The sequence below is a fragment of the Podarcis erhardii genome, assembly GCF_964252035.2.
Source record: "Podarcis erhardii genome assembly, chromosome: 6".
Taxonomy (NCBI): Eukaryota; Metazoa; Chordata; class Lepidosauria; order Squamata; family Lacertidae; genus Podarcis; species Podarcis erhardii.
In genome coordinates this window covers 94371866-94396504 of record NC_138510.1, presented here as the reverse complement: position 1 = coordinate 94396504, position 24639 = coordinate 94371866, and the positions used below count along the sequence as shown (strand labels likewise).

The window sequence follows — 24639 nt, the reverse complement described above, 5'->3', positions numbered from 1 at the left end:
TTATTTTACGTGTGTGCATTTTTCAGTTTTGGGGGATTAAAAATATGCTTTATCAATAATTTTATTGTGTACAGTCATACCTTGGGTTGCGCGATTTCGGGTTGCGCACTGCACCGAACCCGGAAGTACCGGAACTGGTTACTTCTGGGTTTCGGTGCTTGCGCATGCGCAGAAGCACTAAATTGCACTTTGCGCAGAAGCGCCAAATTGCGGTGTGCTCACACGCGGCACGGCGGGTTGCAAACGCTGTGGGTTGCGAACGTGCTTCCCGCAAGGATCATGTTCGCAACCCGAGCATCCACTGTCCTCTGCTTAAAAGTGCTTTGTGATTTAGCATCCTCTCAGTCTTTCTAAATTGACAAATACCCAGCCTGTCCAATCCAGGGGCTTCATTTTGCCTTCCAGTTGTAGGGGGCAATGTTGCATGCACCTGTTTCAGGTAGCTGAATTCGACTGCTTCTTTGGAATTTCCCCAGCTTTAATAAAGCTTCCGATTGCCTGTGCACCCCCACATCTCCCTGCCATCCGCCCCCCACCCCAATTGGGCCCACCTAATTTCCCCAGCAAATGTGCAGGTCTTGCTTCAAGGGGGAAGCTGGGACAAACCTTCCGGGTTTGTTTGTTTTTAAAGAGATGTTGCCTTATTAGGTAAATTATCTTTGTGGCCCTGAAGGTCTTCATGAAAGCACATTTGGCATTTTGTGCCACTTTCCTACAATTTATCTTTTCAAGTACCATGCTGATGCTTTGCCTTTCCTCTAGCTTTCCTCATTCTTGCGTTGTCCATCAGGAACTGCCTTGGTAAGCTAATAATCTCTGGGAACCCCTCAAGTTGGGGACGATGCGGGGAAGGCTGAGTAATGTGTTGTGTTCAGAATGGCGCACGTCCGTGGTATGTTTCAAAGTCCTTTTTTACCGGCATCGGGTCATTATGATTACCTCTATTAGGTTAAATGAGGAAATGGAGATCAAGATCAAGCCCAACGTCTTGTTGAGTCAGTGGCAGAGATGGAAACGCAAATGCTTCTCCTGTAGGAAGTGATGATTGGCATGTTCTTAGTCCCAGGCTCCAGCTCTCGTCATCTGTGGGAAGGACAGCTTGTATTCTGCATGGAATCTGAGGGAACAGAAGCGAAGCAAAATGACTCACGGTGGACGTTGCAATCTCCCTTGCCTCTCTGTTGTCTTGGTGTTCTGCCACTCTTGCCTTCTACTGCTCTCCTGGATGTTTCTCTCACCCCCTGGTCAAAATTTGGATTGTAAGCACCTGGGGAACAAACACCGTTCTTCTGTGTATGTTTATTGTGGACACCGAGGCTGTCTAAGTTATTGTTGGCATCCACCTGTCTTGAGAGATAATAATAATAATAATAATAATAATAATAATAATAATAATAATAATAATAATTTATTATTTGTACCCTGCTCATCTGGTTGGGTTTCCCCAGCCACTCTGGGCTGCTTCCAACAAAGATTAATAATACATTAACATGTCACACATTAAAAACTTCCCTAAACAGGGCTGCCTTCAGATGTCTTCTAAATGTCAGGTAGTTGTTTATCTCTTTGACATCTGGTGGGAGGGCGTTCCACAGGGCGGGCGCCACTACCGAGAAGGCCCTCTGCTTGGTTCCCTGTAGCTTTGCTTCTTGCAATGAGGGAACCGCCAAAAGACCCCCGGAGCTGGACCTCAGCATCCAGGCAGAACTATGGGGGTGGAGACGCTCCTTCAGGTATACTGGGTCCGAGGCCGTTTAGGGCTTTAAAGGTCAGCACCAACAGTTTGAATTGTGCTCGGAAACGTCCTGGGAGCTGGGAGGAGGATTTGTCCTTCTAAATGGAGGCTTCGTTTGGCTGCTGGTTGACTAAAATCCCTTATTTTGGCTGCTGATCCCTTATTTTCGAGACTGCTGGTCCCTTATTTTCAAATCTGTAAGTTGACAGCTATGGTCGGGGCACCTTAAGCAGTCCCATTGTCTCTCGGTGTCTATGATTCTTTGCCAGACCGTAGCTTTTGCCTGGCCCAACCCCAGGCTTAGAAAGGCTTGAGAGGCGATGGGTGTGGTAACTGAGGCCAAGTTCCGATGAGTTCAGCAAAGCAGTTCCAGTAAATCTGTGCCTGAGCTGGGATTTGACTTCCGGCCTTGTAGGTCCACGTGCAGCCTCTGTCTTCAAGGTAGTCTGGGCTATGTAGTTTGGCCATGGATCAAGCATGTGGATGGGCGAGCATCTTTGCCACTCCCATGAAACAAGAGTAAGGCGTGGCAAGGAATGGGAATTTTAACAAGGGCTTCCTTAATCTCCACAAAAGTTGGGACCAAAAGCCTAGGGTGGAGCAGCTGGGATTTGGGCTGCTGTTGTGACTCCCTGCTAGGGTGGCGACTGAGAGTGTCTCCTGATGCAGATGGTTCGCAATGTGCAGTCTGGAAATAGCTCTCTTGGTTAACACCTTCTGCTGTTCCCTGTAGTAACATGTCCTGAGCCTGAATTTGCGTTCCTTGTATTTGCTCAACACAATGTTTTGACTGATGTCGAGGGAATACAGTGGTACCTCAGGTTACAGACGCTTCAGGTTACAGACGCTTCAGGTTACAGACTCCGCTAACCCAGGAATAGTACCTCGGGTTAAGAACTTTGCTTCAGGATGAGAACAGAAATCATGCTGAGGTGGCAGCGGGAGGCCCCATTAGCTAAAGTGGTGCTTCAGGTTAAGAACAGTTTCAGGTTAAGAACGGACCTCCGGAACGAATTAAGTACGTAACCCAAGGTACCACTGTAATGGAGCGAGACTAAAGATGGCAGGCTCAAGACTGGACGCCCAGAGGCAAGCAAGATGTTGAGCAAACTTGTAGGGGTGGGGGGAAAAGCAGTTCAGTCTGTGCCTAAGGAACCAGCTCAGAAGTCAGCTCTTCTGGGCCAGGGTATTCCTTGTAGATGCAATATGGCACATGTGGCTCCTACGATTTTATTCTTACAACATCCCCGCAAGGTAGCCAGATTATGACTGGTCCGAGGTTGCCCACTTGACTTCATGGTCCAAGCTGCAACTTGAATCCAGGTTTCCCTGGCCTTAGTCTAACATTTTAGTAACACATGAAATGAGCCTTATCTGGGTCAAGCCAACTGTCTGTCTGGACCAATATTCTTCCTCTGTCAGGCCCAAATCCTGATACTTTAGGATTTTTTAAAGTGCTAAGCACATATGGAGCACCACTGCATTTCTTGCTGTTCTTCTTAAGCCTCTTGCAAGTATAAGATATGGGGACAGTGAAACCTCATGAAAATCCAGGTCAAATAATCCCTGCAGTAATGTCCAAATTAACATATTTTCTAACAGATCGAGAAAGAAGACAATTTCTTGGCAAAACAGCAGAAGTGTATTGATTATAGTAAGAGATACGGTTTCGAGCCGAATAAGATTTATGGATTTATGATGTGCTAATATTTGTGAAGGAGCGTTATGGAATATATATAATTTCTTACGAGGGAGATCAAGGACCTTATGAGAAAGCTGCTTTAGAATTATTTTAACATGGGATCACAGCCGGTAGGAAAATTAAAGCATATCTTTTGGGTAAGCGTTTGGTTAGTAACCTTATTGTTAAGTGGTTATTTAGAGATCATGGTTTTGTTGTTCAGTTAAGATTAAGAATCTTATTCATTTTGTGTTATAATTACATATGCTGCTATGATAAGAAATAAATAAGTAAGAAATAAATAAATAAGAAAATGGGAGGAACCCAGAAGGTCATGATAACAGTCGTGGGGTGCAGGAGCCAACAAACTTCCAATCCCCACAGACTTTTGTTCTTTTCAAAAAGTGTATTTCTGTTGCCCTTCATCAGGGATTTTCTGGGTTGTTGGTACTTCCTAAAATGTGGTCTTTGATGGTTTGAACCTTTTCTATGCATTAGAACGGGGTTCTTGACCAACTTTATAAATAAGTTGACCCCATCTTACACAACTCCTTATTAAATTGCCACACACACACACACACACACACACACACACACACACATGTCTGTTCATGGAGAGTGACAATCTCAATGTCTAGATAAATATATAGAGTTGTATAGTCTGTATGTGAACTTCAGCCTTTCCGGCCATTAAAAGTTCTCTGGTCACCTCCCAGGTCTCCTCCTCCTCTTTGATTTCATTCTTCTCCTTGCTCCTCTTTCAACCTTCACCTCAGTTGGCCTGCAGGGCTCCTCCTCCTCTTCACTGCTTCTCCTCCTACCTTTTGTTCCCATGATATTTCTTCCTATCCAACTCTTTGCCTCTCTGGGACATTAGGGAGGCTCAGCCAGTCTCCGTCATAAGCTAAAAACCACACGGAAGATAATACTAGTCAACTTTGTTCCGGTAATTTTTCTGTACTGTGGAAGAATGAGCAGAGGAAAGGAAATAACGCCTGCTGTCTGTCTGTCTGTCTCTATCTATCTATCTTTCTATCTATCTATCTATCTATCTATCTATCTATCTATCTATCATCTATCTATCTATCAACTATCTATCTATATCTATCATCTATCTATCTATCTATCTATCTATCTATCTATCTATCTATCTATATCTATCATCTATCTATCTATCATCTATCTATCTATCTATCTATCTATCTATCTATCTATATCTATCTTTATCTATCATCTATCTATCTATCATCTATCTATCTATCTATCTATCCATCTATCTTTCTATCTATCATCTATCTATCTATCATCTATATCTATCTATCATCTATCTCTATCTATCTATCTATCTATCTATCTATCTATCTATCTATCATCTATCTATCTATCAACTATCTATCTATATCTATCATCTATCTATCTATCTATCTATCTATCTATCTATCTAATCTATCATCTATCTATCTATCTATCTATCATCTATCATCTATCTATCTATCTATCTATCTATCTATCTATCTATCTTTATCTATCATCTATCTATCTATCTATCTATCATCTATCTATCTATCTATCTATCTATCTATCTATCTATCCATCTATGTATCTATCATCTATCTATCATCTATCTATCATCTATCTATCTATATCTATCTATCTATCTATCTATCTATCTATCTATCTATCTATCATCTATCTATCTATCTATCTATCATCTATCTATCTATCTATCTATCCATCTATCTTTCTATCTATCATCTATCTATCTATCAATCATCTATATCTATCTATCATCTATCATCTATCTATCTATCTATCTATCTATCTATCTATCTATCTATCATCTATCTATCATCTATCTATCTATCTATCTATCTATCTATCTATCTATCTATCTATCATCTATCTAAAATACATTGGACGCTCAGGTTGCGAACATGATCTGTGCGAGATGCATGTTTGCAACCCGCAGCACATGCGCACGCGTGAGTTGCGATTCGGCATTTCTGCGCATGCTCAATGTGCGATTTAGCGCTTCTGCGCATGCTCGACTGCCGAAACCCGGAAGTAACCCGTTCTGGTACTTCCGGGATTTGGCATGTCCGTAACCTGAAAAAAAGCAACCTGAAACGTCTGTAACCCGAGGTATGAGTTTAATAATTTTTATTCTGCTGTCTGTATCTTATTCCCCCTCCAGATTGGAGACCTGCTGTGACTCTGGGGGTCCTAGACTGTGCTGAGGCAAGCAACCAGAAAATCTGCTCGGATTTCGGGATCACCGGCTACCCAACACTGAAGGTAAAGTTGCCTTTGGGGTAGGCGAGGGCAAGTTCAAGGGTGATGGCGCTGCGGCTAGTTCAGCTGGATCCTCCTATTGCATTTAGGGTTGATGCTGAAGGCCCTATGCCTTTGCAGAAGGGTAGCAGAAGAGCAGGAGCCCCCAAACTGAAGGAGAGGGGCCTTTCTGTAAAACCAGGCCTTTGTTCAGAAAGCAAAGCAGGAAAATCTGGATTGCCTGTTTAAACGGGCAATGCTGCTTTCTCAAATTGGCTTACAAACAGTAAATAACAGCAGAATAACAAAACACAAAAGAACAAATACAATGTAAATGATATAAAACAATAAACAAGTCATCAATAAAATACCGTATTTTTCGCTCCATAAGGCGCACTGGACCATAAGGCGCACCTAGTTTTTAGAGGGGGAAATCAAGGGGGAAAAAATTATTTGGACAGGCGGGGAGTGGCTGCATGCTGTCTTGGCTTCCTCTTTAGCCGCGCAACCTCTCTGGCTGGGAGAGGCTGTGCACGACTATGGCAATTCCTCCACCTCCCGCAAAAGCCCACAGGAGCCGCGCACCCTTTAAGGAGCACGCGGCTCCTGCGGGCTTTTCTACGAGGAGGGAGAAGGGACTGACTGGCCGCATCAGTCCCTTCTCGCTCCTGTGTGGCTCTTGGGGGCTTTTCCTGCCTGCCTCCCCCCTGCATTCGCTCCATAAGACGCACACACATTTCCCCTTACTTTTTAGGAGGGAAAAAGTGTGTCTTATGGAGCAAAAAATACGGTAATTGCAATCTATAAAGCGAAACAGCAACTAAACAATAAGCCAAACAGCACAATTACAGCAAGTCATGTTATATGATTAACAAATCATTTATAATCTATAAAACAACATTAACAACATTACCGTATTTTTCGCCCTATAGGACGCACCGTCCCATAAGGCGCACCTAGTTTTTTTGGGGGGAAATAAAGGGGAAAAAATTATTCCCCCCCCCCAGGTGCGGGGCTGGGGCGGGGGAGGCCTGAGCTTCCCCCGCCCCAGCCCCCAAACAGGCAGCTCTCTGCAAGCCATGGGAGCCCAGCGCTGGCTCCCGCTGCTTGCGGAGAGGTCCGTGAAGCCTGCAGAGCGAGAGGGGTCGGTGCGCACCGACCCCTCTCCCTCTCCAGGCTTCAGCGAAAGCCTGCATTCGCCCCATAGGACGCGCACACATTTCCCCTTCATTTTTGGAGGGGAAAAAGTGCGTCCTATAGGGCGAAAAATATGGTAACAAAATAGCAACTGGGAGGAAAAGCTAATTGCTGTTAAGTTCATACATACACTTCCCATGCCCCCATGATTCATAATCTTCCACTCTGTTCAGTTCATTAAAATACGCATAGAATACACACAACGCCCGTTGCTAAGCCTTCTCAGCCCAACGCTGCTCCTGCTGGGGTCCTCAGGCGATGGGGCAGACTGTGGGGCAGGGCTGGTGGGAGCCAGTGAGCTTGTAGGCACTGGGCACTGGTTGAAGGTCCTGCTCACCTATCTCATCTCAGTAATGGAGATTACAGAGCAAGGATGGATGGAGCAAATAGAGTTACCTGTGTGTACCTGCAGGAACCCTTCCTAAACAAAAGATCTCCCTTGCAACGATGTCGTCAGAAGCGCCTATAAACTTTTACTAGCCTACCTGGCCTCACATACCTGTGTTAGCCAATTGTGGTGATGATGGCAGGGAGAAGAACCGTGGCTCTTCTGGTTTACAGAAGTTTCCCCACCTAGCTATCTGGAGAGGTTTCTGACTCACCTGCTTTGCCAGGCAAGCAGAGTGGATTTTTTATTTTTTATTTTTAGCAAGCATTTTTATTAAGAGGACAGAAGCTGAAAACAGCCGTGTTTAATAGAAAGCAGCTGAACGGATTTTGAAGTTTAAGCACTTTGCTTGTATGCAAAATATGTTTTGAAATTGTTGTTTCCAACAAATTTGTATTAGTTTTCCAAATTTATAACAAACAAATTGAAAAAGGAATAAAAAAACAAACATTTATCCTAATTGTAATAGTTCTGCTTTTGTTAGCATTGTTGGGTGACTTCCTCGAATCCCCCTGAGTTTCCATATAGATCATTGTAGCAGTTTTCCAAAACTATTTTCACTAAAAATTACCTAGTCAATTAACATCTTTCTTTCTTTTCATTTTAACTTAACATAGTATTCTACAACATCACATATTTAAATCCTAGGCCTATCTGATACTCGCAAGTAAGTCTATTTAATTTATCTTAACGTTTTTAGCTAAGTAGTCTTCGAATTTCTTCCATTCCTCTTGGTACTATTCCTTCTGGTCGCGGACTCTTCCGGTCAGGTCGGCTAGTTCCCAAAAGTCCATCATCTTTCTGCCATTCCTCCACTGTTGGTACTTCTTGTGATTAAAATTGTTGTTGTTAATATACTGCCCTTCATCTGAAAATCACAGGGTGGTTTACAACATAAAAATGCAAAATGAAAACACAAAATACATAACATAATAACAAAACAAAAAAATCACACCCACACCCCAAAGTTGTTGCTTATAGGTAATCCTGTGTTTGCCTTAGTTCCCATGGTCTAGGAATGCAGTAAGCATCAGGGCTGGTTCATATGTGCAAATTGGCTTGTTTTCTGTTTTTCCCTCTATTCACTCCTTTTCTGCAGCTTCATTCACTTCTGGGTTGCTCTGGTCTGGGTGAACCCGTGCATAGCAAGGATTACATGGCGAAGAAGTAATGCCTAAACATGATTACCTTACATGTGAAGGAGCCTCCCTGAGCCTGACCATAGCACTGCTTCCACCTGAATAATAATAATAATAATAATAATAATAATAATAATAATAATAATAATAATATAAATTTATACCCCGCCCATCTGGCTGGGTTTCCTCAGCCACTCTGGGCAGCTTCTGACAAAATTTTAAAATATAATGGTCTGTTAAACATTAAAAGCTTCCCTAAACAGGGCTGCCTTCAGATGTCTTCTAAAAGTCAGGTAGTTGTTGTTCTCTTTGACATCTGGTGGGAGGGAGTTCCACAGGGCGGGAGCCACCACCGAGAAGGCCCTCTGCCTGGTTCCCTGTAACTTGGCCTCTCGCTGTGAGGGAACCGCCAGAAGGCCCTCAGAGCTGGACCTCAGTGTCCAGGCAGAACGATGGGGGTGGAGACGCTCCTTAAGGTATACTGGGTCCGAGGCCATTTAGGGCTTTAAAGGTCAGCACCAACACTTTGAATTGTGCTCGGAAACGTCCTGGGAGCTGGGAGGAGGATTTGTCCTTCTAAATGGACATTCATTTGCTGCCCCTACTGCTTCCAGATAATGGACTCAGATGTAGGGATGCTGCTACAGCAGTTCCACAGGAACGATTGCGCGAGTGTTTTGTGTGTTAGAAGTTAGAACTGGGAACCGGACACGGCCTTAAAAAGCCTGATGCAATTGCACCAACAATGTCTGGTCTCCTTTTGTGCAGTACCTTGCCTCTCACCCTCTTTCTGTGTTTATTGTCAAGCCCCCATGACTGGTTTGTAGGAAGAAGCCAGGCTCATTCCTGTGGGGACCTTGACTACATTGCTGGGTAGGAATAATTAGTGTCTTGCTTTAGAAAACCTTGGGATAAGTGCCAAAACCTCACCAGAAAATGGTTAGGCTTGAAATGAATTGTTCCCAGCTCTCCTAAGGAAAGAATGTTCCTCAGATGCACTCATTAGCATTTATATGGTCCTTTTCCTTGGGGCATGAAGATTTTCACAGTATTTCAGCTGCTCTTGCAACATTATTATAAGGTAAGCCATAGCACATTTGGAGTAAGCTTTTGGGAACAATGGCTTGCATAGTTAAAGCTGTTTTCAAGAAGGAGGTGACATTTGAACTGGGAACTGTCCAGTTCTGGACTCGTGCTCATAACTGCTATGATGATTTGATGGAGCTGTGTGATCTATCCCGGAGCCATGTACTGGAATCCGTTGAAAGGAAAGTTAGGGCAGCCCCAAGGAATTCAGGCACAGAGAAACCATGGCTAGTCTAATGGCATACTAAGATGGATACATTGCATCAAGAAATAGATGCAATGCATCCATCTTAGTGTGCCATTAGAATAGCCATAGTTTCTCTCCTCCCATAAACTCTCCTTTCTACATGGGCTGTGTGGGGTAGCAATCCCTTCCCTAACCTTCCGGCAACATTATATGACACACGCCAGGGATGTGTGTCAATAGGTAGGGTTGTTCTGTATTAAACCTGGAATGCATTGGTGCACAAAAACGCAACCGTTGGCCTTCAGAGAAGAACCCGGGAACCTCCATTTCCATCTACAGCATGTAAAGTACAGTCATACCTTGGGTTGAAGTAACTTCAGGTTAAGCATTTTTGGGTTGCGCTCCGCGGTGACCCGGAAGTAACGGAGCGCGTTACTTCCGGGTTTTGCCGCTCATGCATGCGCAGACGCTCAAAATGATGCCACGCGCATGCACAGAAGTGGCAAATCGCGACCCGTGGACGCGGGTTGCATTCGCTTCAGGATTCGAACGGGGCTCTGGAACAGATCCCGTTCGCATCCAGAGGTACCACTGTAAACCATGAGCCCTCAGCCCTCGCGATTACGGAACAGAACCTTAAAAATGCCTGGGAATTTCTGCTAAAGAGCTAGGTGGCTTTTCAAGGTGGAACCCTCGGTGGAAAGAAATGCTCCCGACTCCAGTGTAAAGCTCACCCCCTCCATTCCCACAGTGTGGGGTGCAACTTGCCGCATGTCTTGACATTATAAAGCTGCTTTGTTTTCTAGCCAGCAGGAGCCAGTGTTTCTGTCTGGGGTCACAGCAGTCAGTGAGAAAAGGGACCCATCGCCCAGTCTGACCTGGGAGGGCGATGGTGGGGACTTGACAGGTCTTCTATAAACCTGCCACTTTATGGAATTGACGGAAAGGACTGGCAGAATCCGAAACCAGGGAGAGGAGTTGATGGAAGAAGATTGGAAAATTTAAAGTTTATATATAGAAATATCACAAAATTAATGAGTGATAGAAAAATGGTGGATTGATATTTTATGGATTTAGCAGAAATGTTATAAGGAGTTAAGCATATATAAGTATTTTAGATTTAATGCTAAAAAAAGGTTAAAAAATATGTTATTTATAATATGATAGAGAATAGAGAAAGATGGAAAGGATTTGCAGAAATAACTAGTAGAAGTGGAATACAAAAAGGGAGGTGAGAGGAGGTCGAGGAAACAAGGGAATGAAAGAAAGAGTATCGAAAAGGGGGGATGTATTTTTTTTTAATTGTTTTTGTTTTGTTTTATCTAGGGTTAGGGTTAGGGAGTGGGTTTTGTTTTGTTTAGTTTAATGGGTTTAGGTTGTGTTTTGTATTGTTTATATATTGCATTGTCTTTTTTCCTTTCTTTTGTTTTTTTCTCTTCTGTCTTCTTTCCTTTTAAAAGTAATAAATATTATTAAAAAAAAAAAAAACCTGCCACTTTAGCACGATTTTAATCTAATGACACATTAGATTCCCTGGGAGAGGGTTAAGGCCAAACTAGATATAGCTCAGGACATAGGCGCCAATTCCTAGGGGCCAATGCAGTCTCTGCCCCCCCCCCATGTATTTTTTTAGGGACCAGAGGCAAATGGCAACTTAGGAGGGTGGGGGACTGATAATAAGAGGGGGGAAGACACGCATCCCCCTGTGCTGGCACCTAGACCCATCAGAGGAGTGTTAAATGATTAAATTCAACATCTTTTTAGTTATATACATTTTTTTTTAAGTGCAGGAGACCCTATTCAGAGATCTCCAGCATTAGTTTTCCAGACATGCCTCCCTCCCTCTCTCCCACTTGCAAATGCTTTTATTCTGCCGCTTCCTAGAAGCCTTCTAAGATCTCCGGGGAAACCTGCTGATGTGGCACTGACCTCCGCTTTCCCTTTCGCTCACGCACTGTCTACTCCTGCAAACAGATTTCAGGGCCAGCCCATTAAACAAACATTGACTTGGATACCTTGAGGCAGGTAGGAAGTAAACGCACAGCTGGCAGGGAAAGCTTGAGGATGGAGTGAAAGCTGAATGAACCACATAACAGACAGCAGTCAGGGAGCAGAATAAACTCACCCAGGGAGGGCAGTCAAGGAGACCTCACTGAGCTGGCAATATTTCCCACAAAACAAACCATTTTCCGTAAGGGAAGAGCTAGCAAACGTAACGATTACCTTCCTCGATTGGACCAAAGCATTTCGTTTCCAAGGTAATTGCTTGGAGCATGGGCCGTAGCGTCTGCTTTCGATGCTGCAGGTAAGGTCCAGGTAGAGCCTCTACCTGAAGCCCTGGAAAGAGCTGCTGCTTGTCAGTCTAGCCCAGAGGTCGCTAGCCTGCTGCTCTCCAAATGCTGTTGAACTACTACTCCCATCAGGCCCTGCCAGCATAGCCCAATGGCCAGGGTTGCTCGTCAGCAACACCTGGGAGGGCTGCAGGTTAGACCACAGTACTGGTCCGGACCGCAGTGAGATGGATGGGTTGGGAAGCAAGCCTCTTCCTGTGTTCCTAGGCCTAATAGGGCAGGAGCAGATAACCTGTGGCCTCAGGCCTAATTGAATGAGGCAGTTGCTCATTAACGAGGCAGTTGCTTGTCGGCAACACCTGGGAGGGCTGCAGGTTAGACCACAGTACTGGTCCGGATAGCAGTGAGATGGATGGGTTGGGAAGCAAGCATCTTCCTGTGTTCCTAGGCCTAATAGAGCAAGAGCAGATAACCTGTGGCTTCAGGCCTAATTCAGTAGGGGCATGGAGGGAAGCCCAAACGCAAGCAAGCAGTTTGGGCAACTGTCAAGAGCAATTAGCCCTTTCCCCGGAAGCCTGAGTGTGAGAGAATTGGGTCGCAGAAAAGGAGAAAGGATTGCTTAGCCCGCTCATTGTTCTGGTCCTCTCTGCTGCTACCACGAGGCCCTTGATAGCTCACTCCTCGACAGATAACATGCCCCACAACAACACTTTACCCACTCACAGCTCCCAGCAAATGTCACTAACTGCCTTCAGCAGTTTAGGCAGAAGGCTCAGGTTTGTGTGTAATCCTAGTACAGTGGTACCTCAGGTTACAGGCGCTTCAGGTTACATACGCTTCAGGTTACAGACTCCGCTAACCCAGAAATAGTACCTCGGGTTAAGAACTTTGCTTCAGGATGAGAACAGAAATCGTGCTCCGGCGGTGCGGCAGCAGCAGGAGGCCCCATTAGCTAAAGTGGTGCTTCAGGTTAAGAACAGTTTCAGGTTAAGAAAGGATCTCCAGAACGAATTAAGTACTTAACCCGAGGTACCACTGTAATCCCGGAAGGGAGAAAAGCGAAGGCAAGCACTATTGTTAAAATTCTTTATGTATGGTTTCAATATGTAGGGGCTGCAATATTCTGCCCCCTATTATTATTGTTGTTGTTGTTGTTGTTGTTGTTGTTGTTGTTGTTGTTGTTGTTGTTGTTATGCTTTAACAGAGTTCTTTGGATATTCTCTCCCCCCTATTATTATTATTATTATTATTATTATTATTATTATGCTTTAACAGAGTTCTTTGGAGATGAAGGTTTCTCAAAATGTGCTTTGTTTGAAAATTTGACTGTGGAGATTAATAATAGTAATAATAATAATAATAATAATAATAATAATAATAATAATAAATTTTATTTATATCCCGCCCTCCCCAGCCGAAGCTGGGCTCAGGGCGGCTAACAACAATCAAAATAATCCAACGATTCTAAAAACATTTCATTATAAAAATTAATTAAAATCAAATTTATGGCAACCAATAAGCAAAATTCTGTGCAGAAGCCCCCTTTCAACCTTCTCTGTCTTTCTGGGGCCTCCACTGAGCGCTCAGACAGGATCTGTGAGGGCTCCTCTCAGCTTGTGCTGCTGCTTAAATATGTGGGGAGAAAGGAACTCAGCTTTGGAGTTCATTCGATTGTGTGCCTCTAGACGTGCAGTGTTTGTAGCTACAAGCTCTGTTTGTTCACTGGGACCTTTGCCAGGAGTTAGACCGCCAAGCGGATTTATTCCCCCCCCCCCCCCGCCTCCCTTTTGGCTCTGAGAGTTTTTGTTCTCTCTCTTTCTCTGTATTGTTTGTTTCCCCCCTTTTTTGTGACGCCTAATCAGCCTGTGCCTAGAACCTCCGAGGCAGGATTCCTGCAGCGCTGGAGGAGTGTACAAAAAAAGAAAGGAAGATCTCCCTTATCTCGGACTGCTTGTTCCTTTCTGAAGGTCTCGGAGCACTGGCTGTCCTAGATTAGCCGCACTTGACAAAATTCCCACAGCGAGGCTGAGGGCAAAGGCTGGTCACAGCCCATGCCTCTCCGGTGAGGTTGCCTGTTCACAGCTCAGAGCTTGCAAGATTTTACTGATTGTGGTTGCCAGCCCTTCCACATTTAGGTAAAAAGGTAACCTCTGGATGGTTATGTTATAAGAAAAATACCTCTAATTCCCTTGTGGGGTATCCAGAGCTCCTAAAATCATAGAATCATAGAGTTGGAAGAGACCACAAGGGCCATCGAGTCCAACCCCCTGCCAAGCAGGAAACACCATCAGAGCACTCCTGACATATGGTTGTCAAGCCTCTGCTTAAAGACCTCCAAAGAAGGAGACTCCACCACACTCCTTGGCAGCAAATTCCACTGTCCAACAGCTCTTACTGTCAGGAAGTTCTTCCTAATGTTTAGGTGGAATCTTCTTTCTTGTAGTTTGGAACCATTGCTCCGTGTCCGCTTCTCTGGAGCAGCAGAAAACAACCTTTCTCCCTCCTCTATGTGACATCCTTTTATATATTTGAACATGGCTATAATATCACCCCTTAACCTCCTCTTCTCCAGGAGATCTCTGTCGGTCGGAGAGAAAGCAAAGGTCAACCAGAGTATATTGAAAGCAAAGTGGCTAGTAAGCTTGATCTTTATTAAAGGAAATAAACTGTTGCAACAAGGTCCTCGCTCATGTGATAGGAATTTTGAGGTCTTAGATATATGTAAAATGTTCATAAGTGTACCAACCAAGCACGTACATAGATCAGCACAGGAAGACCGAACTGAAACCATTTTGATTCCAAAAATGACCAAATGTTTTCTCTGCAAAGTCAAAGGAAAATGGAAAAGCCTCCCCGTTGTCTTTTCCTTTACAAATTCTGTCTTAAGGGCACATTTAAGATATGAATAGGGTGTGAGCCTGTGACCTGGCTCAGGAACTAAGTATTTATCATTACAGTGGTGCCTCGCAAGACGAAAATAATCCGTTCCGCGAGTCTCTTCGTCTAGTGGTTTTTTCGTCTTGCAAAGCATCCCTATTAGCGGATTAGCGCTATTAGCGGCTTAGCGGCTATTAGCGGCTAAGCGGCTATTAGCGGCTTAGCGGCTTAGAAAAAGGGGGGGGGAAGGGAAAAAACTCGCAAGACTCGCAAGACGTTTTCGTCTTGCGAAGCAAGCCCATAGGGAAATTCGTCTTGCGAAGCGCCTCGAAAAACAGAAAACCCTTTCATCTAGCGGGTTTTTCATCTTGCGAGGCATTCGTCTTGCGGGGCACCACTGTACAAAAGACTGGCCAGGCTCCCCAGGCAATCCAATCAAGCGACCATTAAACAGATAACCTGGCAGACAGGAGGTAAACAAAGCACTCAGATTTCCGCTGTAGACCGCCCTTTCTGTGATGTAGGTATGATGTATCTGGAGTGGTGGTCTTGAGCTACACCCCTTCTGTGATGTATGTATGATGTTTCTGGGGGTGGTCTTGGACTCCAGGGAGGGAATTTAAAATGTCTATATAAGGGCGGGCACACCTTTGTTCTGGGTTCTTCCTCCCTCCTACGTGTGAGGGGAGCACCCTGTTGCAACAGATCAATAAAGATCAGGCTTACTAGCTGCTTTGCTTCTCAATATACTCTGGTTGGCCTCTGTTATTTTCTCCTACCAATAGGGAACCTACATAAGGACTCTATATGGACTCTTGGATACCCCATAAGGGGGAAAAGGCAGATTTATTTGTTTACAACACTCACCACACGCAGGAGGGAGGAGAACACCTAACAATGGTGCACAAACCCTTATAAAGACTTTTGAAATTGCCCACCCTGTAGCCCAAGGACCCCCCTCCCAAACATACATCACAGAAGGAGAGGCCTCCAGCAGAATCTCCTGTCTGCCTGATAATGCCTTACTTGATTGCATTTTCTGGGTAGACTGACCATTCCTTTGAGAAGGTACATACTTTAGTTCCTGAATCTCTTACGCATATTGATAGTTTGCTCAGCTTAACATATACTTGCCAGACTGTATTTGAAAAGGGAGAAACACTCTGTCCCAGCTCCTGCCACCCTAGGAAGTTTAAAAGCACGTCAGTGCAAGTAGATATATAGGTACTGTTGCAGCGGGAAGGTACATGGCATTTCCATCATAGTGTTCTGTTGTACCAGCAGCAGTTTAGTCCTGCTGGCCACATGACCCAGAAAGCCGTCTGTGGACAAATGCTGGCTCCCTCAGCCTGAAAGCGAGATGAGCGCCACAACCCATAGTCGCCTTTGACTGGACTTAACCGTCCAGGGGTCCTTTACCTTTTTACCTTTACCTTTTTGAAAAGTGACGTGTAAGCCCCTCCAGTCCAAAGACAACCAGAAAGCTTTCCCCATTTTCTTCCTCCTCGCAGAGAAATATTTGAGGTCAAAATGGCTTCAGGATTGTTCTCCTGTACTATTTCAGACAGGTGGTTTATATATTTATGTATGTGTTTGCCTTGTACATTTATGAACATTTATTCTATATTTGAGACCTTAGACTTATGATAAAAGTTAAGTCCCATCAAAGGCGACTATGGGGTTGTGGCGCTCATCTCACATTTCAGGCCAAGGGAGCCGGCGTTTATTCGCAGACAGCTTTCTGGGTTGTGTAGCCAGCGTGACTAAACCGCTTCTGGCACAACGGGACACCCTGACAAGTGTCAGAGCATACAGAAACGGCATTAGGTTTCCTGAGGCCCTGCTTGGCTTGGCGGGTTGAGCTGGTCTGGTTTAACGCATCTGCTGCAGCTGCAGAACAGGATGGGCTCAGTTCCTCGCACCCTTGCTCCTTCTCTTTCCCTTTGCCAATCCTTCCCTCCCATTTGCCAAAGCAAACTGTGTGCTCTTGCGTTGCTCAGTGGCAGTTGGAGCAGGGTTTTGGAAAGCAGGAGTTTCGCCATCTCATTTTGCAACGCTTGATATTTCGTTCTGTATTCAGTGGTTTTGCAAAACCAATCACTAGCAGTTAGACTGCATACCACCAAATTTCAATCTAAGCTCTACCCAACCCCAGCCACCAATCTACTGGCATGTACAAACAGCAGCACAATGTATCCACATTAAATACCGTATTTTTCGCTCTATAAGCTGCACCAGACCACAAAACGCACCTAGTTTTGGGAGGAGGAAAACAAGGAAAAAAATATTCTGAATCTCAGAAGCCAGAACAGCAAGAGGGATCGCTGCACAATGAAAGCAGCAATCCCTCTTGCTGTTCTGGCTTCTGGGATAGCTGTGCAGCCTGCATTCGCTCCATAAGACGCGCACACATTTCCCCTTACTTTTTAGGAGGGAAAAAGTGAGTCTTATAGAGCAAAAAATACGGTACTATACTCATACCGTACTCCAACATGCAGTGCTCTCGCTGAAAAGTGAAATGGGGGCAGGCGAACTTGAGGAACTTCCCTTTTCTGGGAGAAAAGGGAAAAGGGACCCAATTTGCTGTTCTCGGGGGTGGAATCTGATAGTCTTTCATAATACAGCTCCCTGTGCGAGGCCAAAATTTGGCGACCCCAAATGGATCTTCTCAATTACGGACCTTCTCCATTTTGCACCCCCTTGGCTTGGCACCCTGTGGGGGGCAAGGAACGCCTGCCCCACGTTGCTATTCTTCTCCAAAATGTCCAGGGATTGGCTGCACTCATCCTCTTTTCCAGCTCCATATCTGCTTAAGAGGCGGGTGATCTCACGAGGTTTCAGCCTTACAACTCAGCCATTTAGGCAATTGGAGGCACACTAACAGACTTGACAGAAGCGACTCTTTAAAAGCAAAACGTAACCGTAGGGTCTCTTTCCTTCCAGTTTTTCAAGGCGTTCTCCACGAAGCCCGAGGATGGCGTCAGACTTCACCGTACGTATCCTGAAGTCAATTCCTACCTAAGCTAGAAGCAAGAAGTTATGGCTGGTGTTATGTTGTGGGTTGACATAGCAGACGACACAGCGATTTCTCCAAGTAGCTCTTTATTTCGTAAGCTGGAATAGAACTGACTGCAAACAGCTCAGCCGGCCTGCTTTTATAGGCAGCCGGCTGTCAACATTGTAGCAACAACAGCCCAGAGTTCCCGCCTAAAATAACTGACGTGGACCTGAGTGAAAACTATCTACAGACCTGAGTGAAAACTATATACAGTATCCCCCTGCTGGCCCAGGGTGAAACTTCACTACATAACAGCTGGAGTTTAGTTTACTAGGCTGGGCCTGCCTAGAGAGGGGTACCCACTCACCATCCTCCAAGCTCATGAATCAGAAGGCTTATGGAGGAATTATAGGGCCCCGGTAATCAACGCTGGTGGTCTCCCTCCATAAAATGTCCCCTAGGTCGTTGATGGGTGTGGCACAATCCCTTTGAACTTTCCCCTCCGTGATGTCTCTTAATTTGACCAGGAAATGTCAACATGTCCCTCACCTCACAATCAGCAGTGTGAGACCAATTCCACACTTTCATTTTCATTTTTGTCTCAGGATTTATATTCCCCTCCAAATCAAACTTGAGATGGGGCTTCTTTGTCTCCCTGTGTTTCTAGGCAGATTAATGCTTTTCCTGGAAGTCTTTCACTCTCGTACTGGGCCTGTGTGTCTGAAGGCACACACATAATCATAATCAAGAATCCCATAATCAAGAAAAGAAAAGCACCCAATAGGCCCTGGCTCATAGCTGTCAACTTCTCCTTTTTTAAAAGGGAAATTCCCTTATTCCGAATAGGATTCCTCGCAAGTAAAGGGAAAAGTTGACAGCTATGCGCTGGCTGCTTCCATTTGAACCAAAGGGAGGATCGTTCGCCTGTTCTTCCTCACCTGCGGAAGGTTCATTATTGCAGAGTTTGAGAAATTCTGCGTGAGGAAAGTCTCCAAAATGATTCATGCTTTCTGGAAAGGGAATCCCCATTCAGGCACGAAGACCGAAGATTGCACTTTGGAAAAAAGATAGTATCTGTCTGACATGAACCACGTAGGAGTTAAGTTGGGAGTGGCTCCCTGGCTTTTGTTTAGGTCTAAGCGTAGGGCTGTGCATATGGGTGGCAGCCTGGCACAATGTTTAGCTCGTATCCAGGCAGCATTTATTTCGTCTCTAGATTCCCAGGCCCAGGTTGCTTCCTGCCACCGAAAGGTAGAGTAAGGAGAACGCCTGACTTTGAGTAACGCCATCCCATAATGATCCCAAGGAATCCGACATGAGAGAAGCTGCTGTTGGGCATTTCCTAGGATATGGCAGGTGCATGTAGGCTGGTGCAGAGCTCCTGGCCTGAATTGTGACCCTGATATGCTTTCTTCCTTGTACAGATAAAGGAGACGACATTCGGAGCCTCACAGAGTCCATCATCACCTCAATAGAGAGCCATGAAGACCTGTGGCCTCCCGCCTGCCCACCACTGGAGCCAATTAGGTAATTTGGGTGGAGAATGCATCATAGCATGAAAAACAATTATAGCAATGCAAAGCCTAGCATGGGATTTCCCAGACTTGTGAGTTCACTCACCCTTTGCAAAATTTCCATTGACTCCCTCTTAGAGGGGTAAACTGAATAAAGTCAAGAAATATCAGTATCCAATTGGCGTTTATTAATCCCTATTACAGTGGTGCCTCACAAGACGAAATTAATCAGTTCCGTGAGGCTCTTCGTATAGCGGTTTTTTCGTCTTGCGAAGCAAGCCCATTGACAGCTTAGCGGATTAGCGCTATTAGCGGTTTAGCGGCTTTTAGCGGATCAGCTGATAAGCAGCTTATCAGTGGATCAGCTGATAAGCGGCTTAGGAAAAGGGGGGGAAGGGGGAAAACCCCGCAGGAACTCGCAAGACATTTTCGTCTTGCGAAGCAAGCCCATAGGGAAATTCGTTTTGCAAAGCGCCTCCAAAACGGAAAACCCTTTCGTCTAGCGGGTTTTCCGTCTTGCGAGGCGTTCGCCTTGCAGGGCACTACTGTACTAGGAATCATAAAATGCAAAAAGTAAGGGAGGCAGCTCTAATGATACCATGCTTCTTCACCTCTGTGCTGAGATGGCTGCACCTGATGCGCTTTAACAAATGTATAAGGACTGGGCTTGTGACTTTGAGAATATTGTTGTATTGTGGAATCTTAGGATCAAATACAGAGGTTCCTCATTGACAAGGGAGGTCCAGTCTGGACACCCATGCCCCTTAATTCTAAAGCTTAACGTTTCTAATTTTTTTTACATGCTATACCCTGTAAACTTATTTCCACCCCAGGTACTTTTTACCCCCTTTCAGACCCCCTAGGTCTCCATTCACCCCCTGCACAGTCCGAGCGACCCCAGGGGCTCAATATCAAGCACTTTGGGAAACCTTGTCCTGGTATGTTTAACAGCAGCAGCAGCAAGGCTCTACTATCTGGGATGCTTCTAACATTTCTATGTCAAGCAGGTTTTTATACCTTAAGAAGAAAGAGAATCAATTTCATTTTTAAAAAAATAATATTTATTCAAGTTTTAAAGATTACAAAAGAAAAAAACGAAAAAACACCAAATTAAGCAAAAAACACACAAGACAATACATCACAATAAGTAAAAACAAACAGAAAAAACCCCACAGTGAAATACAAACAATTAAAAAAGAACAAATCAAACCTTCCCATAACTTATCTTTCATTTGCTTGTTTCCTTGACCTCCTCACACCTCCCTTTTTTGTATTCTAGTTCAGTTAGATATTTCAGCAAATCCTTTCCATCTTTGTTTTTATCCTGATAATTTGTCTTAATATACTGTAATTTTACATTCTCTTCTTCCACCAATTAACAGTCCATTTTTACTTAGTCCTTTAGAAAGAGAATCAATTTCAGATTCAAGACTTTGAGGCCAGGGGATTACATCTGTTAAAAACCCCCCACAAACCTCCCAAATTTCAACCCATTTATCTTGACTTACCCATGTGGGGAAAGAAGCAATAATGGGAACTATGACACAGTCTCTGTATATTTAGGTTCTTGAACTTTCCCACATGGGGACAATAACTGCCTCAGAAGCTGCTGTTTACCAAAGGCCCATGTGCCTTTTGAATACAACTGGAAACGGGAGGCCTTAATTGCTGCATATTCCACATGTGAGCTGAAGTAACAACTAGGAGGAGAGTTGTTGTTTTTCTTTTCCATCCATCCATCCAATTAATTCCCCGCCTTTTCCCCAGACAGGGACTCAAGGCAGCTTGCAGCTATAAACATAGAAAGAAAAAATCTTTAAGAACCATAAGTGAAACACTTATGGAATCAAAACTACAGATAGGTAGCCGTGTTGGTCTGCCATAGTCAAAACAAAATAAAAAAATTCCTTCCAGTAGCACCTTAAAGACCAACTAAGTTAGTTCTTGGTATGAGCTTTCGTGTGCATGCACACTTCTTCAGATACACTGAAACAGAAGTCACCAGACCCTTCTATATAGTGACCCTTCTATATAGCTGCTGAGTTGCAACTTATTACCAAACTTAAAACCATGGAGAGACCTGGTCTGAACAAAGACATTGGATTCTTATCTCATTATACATGACAAAGCCATTTTTCACCTTCTCACCCCTTGCTTTTTCCTGTAAGACCTATTGCAGTCGTTAAGAGTCGTCAACAGGCTCATCACAGCTATCTGCCAATCACCCAATCCCACCACCCTTCTGAGTAATACCCCTCCCCACCTTCTCACTATATAGAAGGGTCTGGTGACTTCTGTTTCAGTGTATCTGAAGAGGTGTGCATGCACACGAAAGCTCATACCAAGAACTAACTTGGTTGGTCTTTAAGGTGCTACTGGAAGGAATCAAAACTGTATATGAATATATATGATCTATTAGAAACATACAGATAATTGCAATAACAACAGCACCAGCCCTTTCATTAAAAGGAGTTAGTTCTCAAAAGACTTCCTGCTTGGTGTGTGTGACTGAATGTTAGGCATAGGTATTGCTGCAATTTAGGGTTGGCTTCCGGGTAACATTCCACGATGGTGTTTTGAAATGTACACACACAGAGAGAGATATGTAGATATAGATAGCTTACGTACCGTATATACTCGAGTATAAGCCGACTTTTTCAGCACATTTTTTATGCTGGAAAAGCCCCCCTCGGCTTATACTCAAGTGAGGGTCCCTGGCAGTGGCGGCAGAGGAGGAACGAGCAGCCTGAAAGCAGCCCTAGGTAGGCAGGGGGACGGGAGGAGCTGGGGGGGGGAGAGAGAAGCTCCCTCTACCATGTGCACATGTGCATGCACACACATGCACTCCAGCCCACCAGGAGGTTTGTGGTGTGGTGAACCGCCTTATACTCGAGTCAATAAGTTTCCCCAGTTTTTTGTGGTAAAATTAGGTGCCTCGGGTCGGCTTATACTCGAGTATATATGGTATTTCATTGATGGCTTCAGCTCCTGTCAGGGAACTGCCATCGGAGCCAGAGGCGGAGGGAAGGCTCCAGAGCGATGCCGGAGAGGGTCCCAGCAGGGAGAGAGGCAGCCCATCTGCGGGAGAAGGAAATCAGCGTAACACCAGGGGTGAAGGAGGGCAGATGGGGGAATCGGAGAGAAGGCTCCAGGACTCTTCACCGGAGACCAGTGGGGAGAGCACGGGTACTCCGCTGCCCACACCCTCCCTGCGCAGAAGACTTCCGCGCAGGGAGAGTAGGAGGAGACTTGGCGTCAAAGAACTAATTTTGCTGGAAGAAGTTTAAGAAACGCCCACTGATGGATTCTGCCAGCGACTGAGACAGCCACAAGTGCAAGGCTGTCCAGAGAGAAAGGGTTCAACCAGGCAACCTAGCCAGGAGTGGCGGCAACTTACGCATGAGCAACCCCCTTAGAACCACTACAGCTCCCTTCCTGCAATCGGCTCCCAATGAATCTGACTTCGTGCTGGCTTATAGAATCATAGAGGGTCATCTAGTCCAACCCCCTGCAATGCAGGAATCTTTTGCCCAATGTGGGGCTTGAACCCACAGCCCTGAATTAAGAGTCTCGTGGCTGCTCTAGCTGTGCAAAAGGTGGGAGGTTTCTCCAGTGCTTTTCCCCCCCTGGGGGACGCATACCCATAAACAGGGCCTAAACCCTGATTGAAATGGATCTAGAAAACCCGTTTCCTCCGAGAGTGCCTGGATCTGGCCCGTGACCAAAAATTAAAACAATAAAACCAGATAAAGGAAAGAGCAGGAAATATTTCAAAACGAGAAGCGGAATCAAGTGTCCACATACTGAAAGCCACACAGAACAGAAGTGTGCTTCACTGGCGTGGGAAAGTAAACGGCATTTGTTCATCGATGACTGTCAAGCCTTTGTTTTAGTGTTACCTGCTCCAGGCTGTTGAACTCCAAATAGCAGCTGAGCAGTTCAGTTCCAGAATGCTGCAGCTTCCTGTTCCAATCCTTCTTTGTGCATCTTCAGTGATTAGTCTTCAGTTCAAGCTTATGTGTTTGGTCTGGAGATACAATTATCCACTCAGAGTACATGCACTGATGTTCCATTCATCTCCTGCAAGGAAATGGGTGATTAGAGGAACTGACCTGTTAACAGAGCGGAGCTATGCATGTTTTAGAAGGCTTATGGCTCACAAGCTCAGAGCATGATTCTAACTTGCCCAGGCTGGGTAGAACGTTTGGAGAGGCTGGCTTCTAACAATTATTTACCGTTTACCGAAGCATCTAATAACTATCCGGTTTTCAGAAAATGGTCGGTTTCTAGGGAAATGGTTCGCAAGCCATCTTGAGGCTTTCACACATCCCGTAAGCAGACCAGAATCGCCACCGCCTGCGGCTAATTTTATTTATTTTAATAAAGTACTCATCATCCGCCAATCTCATAAAAAGATCAGGGTGCCGCAACACAACTCTCTCTCTCACACACAATAAAACATAAAGCACCATTAACAACAGTACAAAGCAATCATTAAAAGGACTTAAATTATAAAAAGGTCCCCAAGAGATGCCTGAAAATCAGTATCAGGGGTATCTTTTTGTGACTTTAGAAATCATAGCACTGACTCTTAGGCAATGGAGATGTAAGAGGACGTATTTCTTCATTGCAAGGGGTTATCATGAATTCATATCATGAATCTATGATATTATGGAGAATTCTGCACTATTTTGGGCTGCAGCTCCATATCTCTTGTAATGTATAATTCCATCCTGGCATGCCCAGGCAACAGCTGTGAAGCCTTTTGCACCACTGATCTCCACGCCAAGAAAACAACAACGAACCACCTGCTAGATTTCTCTATTGGGCTGCTCTCTTAAGAACACAAAAATAGGATCGGTAAAGAAAAGGTGTCAACCCAACCATCCCATAATAATCCCTCACAGGGCCATAGATCCAGTTAGATTAAAGGATAGGTGCTGTTCCATACTGTGCCCAGGGGGAAAAATATGAGCATCCGGGAAGATCTCCTCCAACGGTGGAGAAGTTGAGATGTCTGAATCTGAGTGAAATAATTGTTTGCCCTGTACTTAAAGCAGAGTTGCTCAGCGTGTGTGTTGCTCTTTGTCTTTTGCAGTGCGGCAGAACTTCACGACTTCTTCCACACCAACAACGTGACTTATTTGGCCCTGATATTTGAAAAGGAGGACTCCTTTTTGGGCAGAGAGGTGACTCTTAATTGACTGGTTGACAATCTATGTATGCATTGCAGCAGCCTAGCTTTAGAGAAGCGGGTCCTTCGCTCTTTTCTGCT

The 24639-nt window shown here is 44.8% G+C and overlaps 1 protein-coding gene across 1 annotated transcript in view; it reads left to right on the top strand.

Annotated features, from left to right (window-relative positions):
- The window catches only part of QSOX1 (quiescin sulfhydryl oxidase 1), a 74051-nt gene that overhangs the window by 19575 nt on the left and 29837 nt on the right, over window positions 1-24639 (top strand). Inside the window, exons 2-5 of the mRNA XM_081865153.1 lie at window positions 5611-5711; window positions 17796-17844; window positions 19275-19377; window positions 24463-24553. Coding sequence (XP_081721279.1) covers window positions 5611-5711; window positions 17796-17844; window positions 19275-19377; window positions 24463-24553 — 344 coding nt within the window. The remainder of the gene's footprint in view (window positions 1-5610; window positions 5712-17795; window positions 17845-19274; window positions 19378-24462; window positions 24554-24639) is intronic.